Here is a 13,068-nt window from a genome sequence, read left to right as displayed (position 1 = left end):
GTGAAACTTCTATTTTTGGAAAGAGACAAGAATTAAATTGTTCAGCAAAAAAAAAAAAGATCAAATATCCTAGTACAGTGAAGAAAATTCGAAGTAACACAAAAGTCGCTTGACCACAGTTAATCTGCTAATGGCTCTCAAATTGCTGTTAAGGGATTAACAGCGGAGGAGGATAAATACTTGATAAAAGCTAGAATGCCGATGAAGTTTTGATCCATGAAAAAGTCTGGGGTAGTCTTGCTATTTCATCCACCTTGGCTGGTAGGAGGGTTAAGCTTGAGCTGCAAAAAAAGAAACAACTGTGAGGAAAAAGGTGACCCGCAGGCACATGAACGGTATAAAGCGCAGGCCAGAAGGGTAACGAGTGTGGTAAGAAAAGCAAAAGCGGATTATGAAAAAAAATTAGCCATGCAAGTCAAAGAGAATCCCAAACAGTTTTTTCGATATGTTGCAAATAAAAGAAAAAATGTATATGGTAGAATGATTTTAAAGAATGCCGATGGTAGGGAGGTAACAGAATCAGTTGATATAGTGGAATTACTGAGCGAGCACTTTGCAAGAGTATATCATCCAGGTGCTGATATTGCAAGAATAAAGGAACCAACCGCTTATACGGGAATTGTGGTGAATGAAGTGGAGGTGAATAGTCTATTACAAAACCTTAATGTGAATACATCTGTGGGATTGGATGGTATACCTGCTCGTGTCGTACGTGAAGCGGCTAAAGGATTGTCAGTGCCTGTGGCCATTTTGTTTAATTTGAGTCTCGGGTCTGGGTTAGTCCCGAGGGAGTTGAAAGAGGGGAAAATAGTTCCACTGCATAAAGGAGATTCCAAGACTGATGTTGCAAATTACCGACCGATCAGCATATCAGGAGTCGTTATGAAGGTCTCGGAGAAGGTAGCCAAGAGGAAAATACAGGAATGGATTGGTGAAAATGGGATACTGTATTGGGGGACAGCATTGTTTTGTGAAGGATAGATCATGCCTCAGTAACTTGCTCACGTTTTATAGCACAGTGATGGCTGAACTGGATAAGGGTAATGGGTTTACAGTGATTCTGCTGGACCTTGCTAATACCTTTGACAGGATACCACATGGAATTCTAATCAGTAAACTGCAGCATATGTGGATGGATATAGGGGATATATATGCAGAATACCACTAGTGGTGTGCCGCAGGGTTCTGTTCTTGGACCACTACTCTTTGTTATTATTATTATTTCACTCCTCCAGTGAGTCCAAAGACTCATCGAGGGAGGGCACCTGCTCTAAAACTCTGTCTCCACTCAATCCACCAACTGACCACAACTATACCAACGCCATCTACCGCTGACCACCACCACTAGTTTTTCCACAGACAATCACAAACATCCATGCCAACGGCGGGATTCGAACCTGCAGCCTTTTGGCTGGAGAGCAGATGCGCTAACCACTTGGCCAGCCATGCTGGCATTTGTTCATTAACGATATAGAAAAGGATCTGAGAGGAACTGTTCATTTTTTTGCTGATGATGCAAAGTTGGGTAGAGCAATAGTGAATGCACATGATGTCAAAATTTTGCAGGATGATTTGAATAGTTTGTAGGACTGGGCTAAGGAGAATGAATGTCAATTTAATCTGGCAAAATGTAAGGTTATGCATTTTGGGATGAAAAGATTAGTAGCAGTATACCACATTGGTGGAACTGGACTCCAGGAGATTGATGAGGCCAGGGATTTGGGAGTGTTGGTGGATAAGGAGTTGAAGTTTAGGGGGCACATTGCAAAAGTGGCTAAATCTGCTCATCAAATCACTTGGTTACTGAAGAATACTCTGACGAGCAGAGACAAGCAAGTTATTGTTCCTCTGTATCGAGCCTTGATAAGACCCCCATCTTGACTACTGTGCCCAGATTTGGGCACCGGGGTTTCTTCTTGATGAGGAGGAGGTGGAGAGGATCCAGAGGCCAGTGACCAAGATGATAGCAGGTCTATGGAATGAACCTTACGAGAACAGGTTGAAGATTTGTGGGTTGCCGAAATTGGTTGATAGGCAGAAAAGGGGTGATATGATTGAGACATTCAAATTACTGAAGGGTTTCTATAAGAGTAATTCAGAGGATATTTTTGAGAACAGGACTGGTGGTGGGAGGACTAGGCCATCCATGGAAACTGGGCAAGAGTGTGGTTAGCAAGGGTGTTAGAGCTAGGTTTTTTACTTGGAGAGTGGTGAATGAATGGAATAAGCTGCCAGAGTCTGTTGTGGTGTCATGATTGTGAATGAGTTCAAGGCGAAGTATGATAGATACTGTGTGAATGATGAATAGTTGTTCTTGACATGATATTAGGGTCTCCCTCGATAAGTCTGAGGACTCCTTGGAGTCCTTAGACTCATCGAGGAGTTACCCATAATAATAATAAAAAAAAATTTGTTAACGATTTACACTAACCTGACTTCTGGTGGGGAAAAAAAATCCAATTTGCCATCAAGATTGAAAACTGACTCTCTCCTCCCTTTCTGGGTACTTGTCACACGTCTTTCTTCAGGCTGTATTTCCTTCCTAGTCTACTATAAACACACACACACATAGAGAAGGAATTTAAAATTATTAGCCAAATGTTTATTTTAAAAAAAGTTGTTCATAAGATTATTATTATTATTATTATTTTTTTTTTTTTGCTCAGCTTATCCGCTCTCCAGCCAAAAGGCTGAGTGTTTGAATCCCGCTGTAAGCATGGATGTATGTGATTGTCTGTGGAAATACCTGTTTTTTTTTTTAGAAATATTCAATTACTCATTTCCCAGTTTAATTTGCTATCTTCACTAAATGTGTACCTAAACAGTTCCATCCATGCCGTGGGCATGGATGTTTGTGAGTGTCTATGGAAATACTAGTAGTGGTGGTCGGCGTTAGATGTCGTTGGTGTGGTTGCTGTCAGTTGGTGGAAGGAGTGGTGGAAACAGAGTTGTATAGCAGGTGCCCTCCCTTGATGAGTCCTTGGAGGTGCCAAATAATAATAAAAAATAATAATAAAAGATCTTTCTCCACAATAATGCCATAAAAGGTAAAAAAAAAATTACAAAAATTGCCATAGCCATAACACAAGGAGAATATCAGAGAAATTAGGCAATTTTTAAACCACCTGCAAAATTAAAAAAGTATTTTCAGCTCATTCAAAGATCCCTTCCTTATCTTGCCAATTTAGGGATTTACAAAATCTAGTGCACCTGTAACTTGCCCTATATGAGGGAAATAGGAAAACAAGAAAAGATAAACACAAATGGCATATTAAATTCCTTTACTATGGTAAGACAGGCCTGTCAGACCATGCACTCCAAACATGTCACAGATTTAACTGGAAAGACACAAAGTACCACTGTACCAAAACCTGGTTTGAAAGAAAATTCAAGGAAGCTTGTGAGGTGCCAAGAAATTATATTCTTGGTTTAACCCCTTATCCAATCCCTAATTTATAGTATAATCAAGTGAAAAAACTTTCAACATCTATCTCTAATCCAGAGTATTTTAGTAATAAGATGTGACTCCTTTTGGCTACTTGTATATGGAAATGTGACTTCTGCATTACTTTAACTTGGGTATCACTTCTAGATCTGGCTCCTACTGATGGAACCTCAGTAAAGATTGAAATCAGTGTGGGTAGTGGCCCTATGCATTGCATTATGGGATATTAAGGCAATTGATGTGAAGTCATCTGACTCCATATACAAGTAGCCCAATTGTGAAGTGACTTCATGTTCAGACTTTGTTTGCTTACACTTGGATAAAGGATTAAACCAAGAATATAATTTCTTGGCATCTTTAATTTATGTATTTCCCTCAATTCTAACTGCTGACTTAAAGATGAATTTTGACATTCAGCTATATTCTCCTTTTTGGGTGCTATGAGAGCTGTAGTCTGTTCATGTTTGACCTTCTGACCAGGCCCTTCTGAATTATGCAATGTAGCTACTGCAAAACTTTTATACCTTATATTTGAGCATTTCTGGTCAAATATCATCTACTCCAGCTGCCTTTCCACATTTCAGACTTTTCCTAGCTGTTTCCAACTCAGCTGTCATCTTCCTGATATTTATGTTCTGTACTTATACCAAAGTCTTCCCATGTCTTTTATTTGGCTGCTTTTACACATAGTTTAGCTCCCTTACATTTTTCTATGCGTTTTTTTTTTTATTTGCATCTGCTGACTTATTTGCTAGGAATGGTTTCTTCTTTTCTAGGACTGTTTTTTTTTTTTTTAAGTCCTTATGTCTGTCTTGGTGTTCTTATTTTTCTATCCCTGAAGACAACTTCACTCGTCTCTCTACTTGAATTATTATTATCATTAAATATTATTAACCTCTGACCTCCATGGACTCAGAGACTCATCATGGGAGGTACACACTATTGCACACAAAGCTCATCCAACCATGCCTTAAACTGATTCAGTGTCTACATTCACAACATACTCAGGCAATTCATTCCACTCACTAACCACTTTCCATATAAAGAACCTGCTCTTTTCTCGTTCTTGAAAGTTTTTCCACTTGGTTATACTATAAATTAAAGATACCAAGAAATTATATACTAATGATGTAATTTTTTCATGTAGTACTGTCATATCCTGTACACCCCTTGAGGGTACATGGCAGGAATTTGATGATGATGATGATGATGATGAGAAATTATATACTTGGTTTAATCAAAGTGTAAGCAAACAAAGTTTGCACCTGAAGTAATTTCAGGACTGGGGCAACTCATGGTAAAGGTGGTATGACTTCACATCACTTGCCTTAGTATCCCATAATGCAAAGCACATCTCCTTGTGGACATGTATAATGCTATGCATTATGGGAAGGGTCACTACCCAGACCAGTTTCAACCTTTATTGAGGTCTCATCAGTGGGAACCAGACCCAGAGGTGATACCAAAGTTGAAGTAATGCAGAAGTCATATTTTCATATACAAGTTGCCAAAATGTGTCACACCTTATTATTATAATACTCTGGATTAGAGATAGCTAGTTGTTGAAAGTTTTTTCACTTGGTTATACTATAAATTAAAGATACCAAGAAATAATACCCAGAGTATTATGAGTACACCGAATCCAAACCAATAAACTGAATTCGATAAAATCAAACTAAAAAAAAATTGGGAAAACATGTTAAAACTGAAATTGGTATTTCTAAAATCTTTGAACGTGAATCAAAACTCATAATATTATTTTTTTTGTTTCCCATCTGTTATATATCTTCCCCCCCATAATTGTCCCTCTTCTTTGAAAATGAAAATTTGAGTCATTTTAGTTGACCATTTTAATGTCAAAATAATGTTACTCCACAGTACATATGCCAAAAACAAGGGATAAGGTTCAGTTGTTTGTGATAGTAAATGGTGCCACTATATTTGAAGGGGATAAATTACCTGTGGAAAAGATACAAAGACGGATGACAAAGATGGTCTCAAGACTGTACAAGGATAGTTATGAGAATCGGCTGAGGGAATGTGGACTGCAGAGTTTGGCGGATAGAAGAAAGAGAGGTGATATGATTGAGACTTTTAAACTGTTGAGAGGTGGTTACAGGGTTGACACTGGGGAGTTCTTTCACTTAGTTGAACAGCGGGAAGGAGTGATGACAAGAGGCTATCCCTGGAAGTTACGAAAGGAAACTGTGAGCAAGAGGGTGAGGAGTGGTTTCTTTGCATGGAGGGTGGTTGAGCCGTGGAATGCATTGCCTGATAGAGTGGTGAGGGTGAGAACGATCAATGAGTTTAAGGAGTGGTATGATACACTTTGTGTTTCTTAGGGGGAACCTACCCTCGATGAGTCTTGAAAGACTTTATGTTCTTAGGAAGGACCTCCCGCGATGAGTCTTTTGACTCCATGGAGGCCTGAATAATAATAATAATATATGACTGCTCTTTTGACCCCCCCCCCCTTTTTTTTTATGACTGTGTGCAGTCATTTCCTTTTCATCTCTGTTTTCCTGCCAACAGAACATTTCCTGTTCTGTTGATAGGATGGCCTCAAAGAATGGGGAATTGTTATGTTTGTATACTAATATCAGTAAAGAATATCAGAAATAAAGGGATTGAGTTTGTAGCATTGATTGAGTTAGTATGCCCAAAGACTATTGGCATAAGTGAAACTTGATTGTCTAAGGATGATCTACTGTCAGTAGTAGAAATGATAGGATATAGAATTTTCTGAAAGGATAGAAAGGTAAAGAGAGGAGTTGTGGGGAGGAGTACTATTAATAATAGCAGAGAAATTGTGTCCTTCAAGAGTGATAGTGGAAAATAATGTGTGTGAAGATTTTGAAACTATTTGGTATGAAGTTGAGATCAACAGAATAGTATATCTAATATGTTGTTATAGACCAAGGAATGTGGAAAGCACTAGTTGTGAAATGTTTAGATAAATTAGTTCTTCTTCTTGCTTTAAGCTTCAGCTTGTTGTGACTCCAATACTGTGATACAGGCAGTCTCTCCATTGCTTTCTTGGCTTAGCAACTGGTCTTTTCATATTTAGTTTTTAGCCTCTTGCTATTTTAACTATTCTTTTTGGGTCCATCCTATTAACATATTGATTCCATGTTAGTTATGAGGATCGGCTGAGGGAATGTGGACTGCAGAGTTTGGTGGATAGAAGGAGGAGTGGTGATATGATTGAGACTTTTAAATTGTTGAGAGGTGGTTACAGGGTTGACACTGGGGAGTTCTTTCTCTTGGTTGAACAGTGGGAAGGAGTAATGACAAGGGGTCATCTCTGGAAGTTACGAAAGGAAACTGTTTGCAAGAGGGTGAGGAGTAGTTTCTTTGCATGGAGAGTGGTTGAACCGTGGAATGCATTGCTGATAGAGTGGTGAGAGTGAGAACAGTCAATGAGTTTAAGGAGTGGTATGATAGACTTTGTGTTTCCTAAGAGGGACCTCCCACAATGAGTCTTGATAGACTTTGTGTTTCCTAGGAAGAATCTCCTGCGATGAGTCTTTTGACTCCTTGGAGGCCTAAATAATAATAATAATTCTAGTCTTCTCTTTTTTTATCCATGCATTTATGGGTTGTAATTGACATTCTTCATAAATCTTTTTATTTTTACTCTATCAAATTTTGTTTTGTTAACTATTTTTCTTAATGTTTTTATTTCACATGTATTCATCTGTTGTATATTTGATGTTTCTATTCCTGTTTCACATGCATATGTCAGTACTGGCCAAACTATTGATTTATATATTCTTGCTTTTGTTTCTTTTGTTAGATCTTTATTTTTCCATGTAACTGAATTTAGACATCATGATATTTTATTAGCCTTTAGGGATTATTCTTTTCTTCATCCTGTATTATATTTTTACTGTTCACAGTTATTCCTAGGTATTTAAGTTTCATTACTTGTTCCAGCATTTTTTGCATCTAGTTCTAATTTATATCTGATCAGTTCTTTTACAGTTACCATTCTTTTTTATTTATACAACAGATATATATACAGCATGTTAACACTGCTGTATATATATCTGTTGGAGTTTGAATAATTGCTTTTGGAGATCATCTTCATTTTCTGCAAGTAATGCTACATCATCTGCATATCCAACAAAATTTAAATTTCTTTTTTAATTTTTATTTGTAAGGTGGTCCTAAAGGTAGATTTTAATTATAGGAATGTGGATTGTTAAGAAGAGATAGCATAGGATAAGATGGAGAGTGAATTTGTTGAGTTTCTCCAGGATACTTATCTTAAGCAGCATGTGATGGAAGTAACATGAAGTTTTTGGATATTGGATTTGGTGATATCCTCAAAGGATGTGGTTGTGACATTGTATTAGCTCTGCCATCTGTTAGTAATAGTGATCATGAAGTATTGGTTTTTAAGATAGTCCAACAGGAAAAAGTTATCAAGAAGTTATATATGTGGAACTCTAAGGTGGGTGATTATGAGATATTCCATAGTCAACTAGTATCAATACATTGGGTTGATGGCTTGTGAAATCTCACACAAGCAATGCAAAACTGCATACCAAGAGTTAAGAGTATAGAGTAGAAGTGAGATTAATGAACAATGCAATAAATCATGCTGAGGCAAAAGAAGTCGTTATGGAAGAGTACAAAATGTAGTGAATAAATGCATGAAGAATATAAACTGCAGACCAGAAAAATTTATAAGCATCATTAAAAAAGATAAACATAAAATGTGAGAGATGAATGGTTAGTCAGGTCAAAGATAATCCATGGGAATTTTTCTGTTATGTGGCAAGCAAGAAGAAAAATAATTATGGAAGGTTGACACTGGCGAATAGTTATGGTAGCAGAGTAACCATAGCAAAAAATGATGTAGTGGAATTATTTAATGAATACTTCTTCAGTGTATGTCTTACTGGTGTGAATGATGCTGTGCAACATGTAGAAAGGAATCAAGTATTAGGAGAATTAAAGGTGAAAGAATCCGAGGTGTTTCAAGTGTTGCTTGGGTTAGTTGTTAATATGGAATAGATGACACATCATCACATATTTTTAACGAATGTGCAAAAGAGTTGCTTTTGTCCTTGACCTGGTTATTTAATGAAAGTCTTGCAGTGGGAAAGTTTCTTAAAGGAACAGCAAGAAGGCAAAATAGTATTTATTTTGTATGAGATTCCCCTCCCCCTTTCCTCTCCTGTCCCTTAGGACATGTTGAGCCTTCCTAATGAGGGATTAAGTATGTATTTTATGAATATAGATCTGTGTGTATTCACAGGGCCGGTTTGTCTGTTCTGATGGACAAAAAACCCAAGTTTCCAGGTGAAAAAACTCTCTGCCTCTGTATAAGATTGGCTAACTCACCTCTAGTCAAAAGAGACCAGATAAAGATTCCTCACATCATGGACAAGAATTGAACAGATTTGGTCTTTTCGACCAAATCCGTTCGTCTATACTGACTGAGCTATAGAGGCTCTTTGAGAGGCAAAATAGTACCTTTCCTTGAGCATGGTTCTAAGTTACAGTAACCTACACAGAGTCTATTGACTCTGTATAGGTTACTGTAATAATAATAGTAATAATATTTTTTATGTAACTTCATAACAATAATCCTTTAATCAAAATGAGAAGAATTTCTTGTTTGAATGTCCTTTTACTTGGACCTCCTTCTAAATATATATTTCATCTCATTATTGCTTTGAACTAATTCTGAAAATTTAAGATTTGCCATTTACATTTGATTATAAATTTTACCGATACAGAAATGCAATTTAAATTACTTCACATATTTTAGGTGTCAGTCTTAAAGAACAAAATGGAAAGTGAAGAGCAAGAAGTCAAGGACTTAATACAAAATTTAAGTACTATAATTGAAAACAAAAGTCAAGATGCAAATTTATTGGAGCATGAATATAGGGTAAAATTTTCTGTTAAAAATTTTAAAAGTTGCATTTATTTAAACTGAACTCACCCTCATACAGTATATATGCAAATGATCTAAGTGGTTTAAATTTTTTTTTTTTCGATTTATTTATATTTAAAAATGTACAAATAAATGGCAAAATTGAAACATACCAGTGAAAAAAGAACATGAAAACATTTTCAGTATCATTCAGGGGAAATTATAACTCAAACTATAGTCATTTGGATTGTGATTACTCGCATGGCAGTAAAATGATTGACCTCATTTAGTGAAAGCATTTGTTTGCAATTTCCTTTCATAAATTCTCTGTACTCTGTTCAATAAAAAATCCATATGTATTCATTGAGAAAGTTATATAGAGATTTCAAAAAAATAAAAAATAAAAAAATAGCATAAAGAAAAACTGAAGATTTTCTCAGAAATCAACGCATTAAGTTAGTTATCTCCAAAACTGCATCTACTATAATTTCAGTATAGTAGATTCAGGGCCAATCACTCGATTATGCATTAGTCCACACCACACATTGAGTTTTGGACTAGCTCGAATGTGTTCTATTATGGCATGTGGGTTCCCCAGATTCTTACATTGTGTCTGTTGACTACTCCACTCACATGAAATGTTGCCTAATCAGAGAAACAAACACATTGCAAAAAATCATTATCCTCATCGATGCGGTTAAAAATGAGGTTAGCAAATTCTTCATTCCTTGGATGATCATCTAGCTTTATCCCCTGGACAGTTTGGACTTTGTATGCAAACAATTTCAAACGTTTGTGTACCACTTTATGGACTGTACTCCTTGGCATTTGAAGCTCTTCTGCTGTTACCGGAGGAAGGCAGTTTGAACTGCCTCAACTGTCTCCTCAGAAACCGATGGTCTGCCACTGCTTGTACCCTTATGAACTGAACCTGTTTCTAAAAACTTTGTCTTCCATGACTTAATGAGCATGACATCAGGTGGGTTCTTTCCATTCTGTGCTCTAAACATTCGCTACACTGTAACTGGAGATTTTGTTTCTGCTAGCCACAGAACACATTGGGCTTTTTCCTATACTGACGCCATTTTTAAAGAAAATCAGCAGCAGTGCTCCTGATGGCAAAAGCAGTATACTGAAGATACCAGCATGGAAACTTTGAGTGCCCAAGTTTACCTGCAACAAAATTTATTCAATTAGTTTCATTGTTAAAATATTATAGCCAGTTGAAATCAGGGTAATCATTTGTAGACACTCTGTATGTTTTAAGCATAAAAATGTGAGTCCTTCCCACAGAAATATTGCAAACTTATAGTACATTAGTACTGTGGATAGGAAGTTCACTTAGGATAGTCCAGAAAGGAACTATAATAAGAATTGACAAACTTTCATTGAAGAACCACACGATTTTTTTATCAGCCCAGAAAAGGTGGAATTTTGATACAAAAAATGACATCTTTTTATAACAAAAAAGTTGCTGTATTGAAAGGAAAAAAAAAAAAAAGAAAGATGATGAGAAAAAGAAAGATATTTTGAAATCTTTTCATAATGAGCTTCCACATATTTGTCAGTATCTTTTCCTCCTTACTCTTCAAACAGCATTGTTTTCCAAGTTGCATCCTCAGTTTTTCATAATCTCCTGCCATTTAGTTCTACATACACTCATGATCCAAAACATTGACCACTCAGCCTGTTTCCATCCAACTGGACTGCACTGTTGGTCAGAAACAGACCAATAATGAAGTATCTTGACAGGAGGATAGTTCTTATGGACATCGCTGGGTTCACTGGGCACACCCCATTAAACACAATTTGTTTGGATTGTTTCAGACCAGGTATTGCCCTACATAGTAATAATGTGGCCCATTGGATCTAGACCTAGATCCAATTGGCTGCATTATTACTGATGTGGCTTGTACAATGTGACATGGGCAATTTTAGCATGGTTCAAATAGCATATCCAAGTTAACTGGTCCAGAATCATTACCAAGACAGGAGAGAGTAGTTATCTTGGCTTAAGTAGGCCTAACCTATTACTAGGTAGGTTATCATAATGTTTGTCTTGCAAGTACATATACTAGCTGGTATCGAACATGAAGGATACACTATTTTTAAAAAGAATAGAGAACATATAAGAAGAGGGATTGTACTGCTAATGATATTAGATAATTTGAGTCCGGTTGAAGTAGAAAGTTATAATTGCAATATTGGTAACAATTGTCCATGTAGCAGTGCATTTCAAGCTAACTGATGTGAGGTGAAGTGTAATAAGATTGAATATATGTGGTTGAGAATTGTTACGGACTTAGTAATGATGAAATGCATTGCCAAATCACTCTGATGGCTGCTAAACAGGTAATCATCAAGGGTGACTTTAATTATCTGAACATTGATCAGATACTCATGATTACCTTAGTGGTTGCCAGCAGTGTGAGGACCTCTGTGAGAAAAGGGTATATGTGGAACTACAGGGGTGGGGGGAATTATGAAGAGCTCAGGAGACAGCTTGCGGGTGTAGCATGGAATGAGGAGTTAGCTGGAAAAGAGATCAATGCAGCTTGGGGAATTTTCAAAAACTGTCTGGTAGATGCAATGTCTAAATGTATTCCAAGGGTGAGAAAGTTAAATAAGGTGGGTGTGAGATGGATGAATAAAGAGATTAAGCATGCGATATAGAGAAAAAGGGCATTGTCAAGGCAACATAAGAGAAGTAGAAATAACCAATTCCATGAGGTCTATCTACCATGAGCAAAAAGAATTCTAAGGAGTTCTTTCGATATGTAGCCAGCAAAAGAAAGAATGATTATGGAAGGATGACATTGATTGGAGGAAATAGTATAAAGACAGCTGTTGCAGAATGTGTGGTGGAGATACTTAATGAGCAGTTCATAAAGATCTTTCAATCTTGTGAATGGGACTTCATGGAGAGATTAAGAGCAGTTGATGATGGGGAGAAGAGACTGACTGTAAGTGAGCAAGAGGTGTTTGGGGAGTTGAGTAAACTAGATGTAAATAAGGCTGTGGGACTTGATAATATATCACCACGTATTCTGAAGGAATGCTCCAGGGAGTTGACACCTGTCTTGACATATTTTTTTAATATGAGTCTTGCACTTGGTCAAGTCCCTAAGGAGTGGAAGGAAGGCAAGATTGTGCCACTTCATAAAGGAGGTGATCGAACTCAAGCATCAAACTATAGGGCTATCTGTGTGTCAGGTGTTGTGGTTAAGTTGTTGGAGAAACCTGTGAGAACTAGGATCCGGAGTTGGGTTGACAACAATAGTATTATCTTTGATGGACAGCATGGAGTTGCTAAAGGAAGGTCATGTTTTAGTAATCTATTTACTTATTACAATAAAGTAACCTTCCTTGGACTGAGGAGAAGGATACACTGTAATATACTTTGATTTTGCAAAAGCTTTTGATACAGTACCTCATGATAAGTTGACAGTCAAATTAGAGCAGATGGGGGTTGGATATTAGACTAGTGCACTGGATTGGAGACTGGCTATCTGATAGATATCAACAAGTTGTATATAGGGGAGCAATATCCAGGAAAAGGAAAGTCACTAGTGGAGTGCCTCAGGGGTCTGTTTTAGGGCCATTACTGTTTAACTTGTATATATTGGTGAAGATTTGGATGGAGATATTCAGTTGTTTGCAGATGATGCAAAGTTGGGACGAACCATGAAGAGCAGTGAAGATGTTGTGGCCTCTCAAGAAGACTTGAATAAAT

At 37.0% G+C, this 13,068-nt stretch overlaps 1 protein-coding gene across 3 annotated transcripts in view; it reads left to right on the top strand.

Moving 5' to 3' along the window:
* The window catches only part of LOC150104737 (uncharacterized), a 216,193-nt gene that overhangs the window by 172,965 nt on the left and 30,160 nt on the right, over positions 1 to 13,068 (top strand). For all 3 annotated transcript variants that reach the window (XM_090395318.1, XM_090395316.1, XM_090395317.1), the window contains one exon: positions 9,228 to 9,350. In XM_090395318.1, coding sequence (XP_090251444.1) covers positions 9,228 to 9,350 — 123 coding nt within the window. The remainder of the gene's footprint in view (positions 1 to 9,227; positions 9,351 to 13,068) is intronic.

The sequence above is a fragment of the Typopeltis vanoorti genome, chromosome 7, assembly GCF_054136105.1.
Source record: "Typopeltis vanoorti isolate ZY-2024b chromosome 7, IOZ_Tvanoo_1.0, whole genome shotgun sequence".
Lineage (NCBI taxonomy): Eukaryota > Metazoa > Arthropoda > Arachnida > Uropygi > Thelyphonidae > Typopeltis > Typopeltis vanoorti.
Note: the sequence above shows the minus strand (reverse complement) of the source record. Positions and strands in the feature narration are given on the sequence as shown.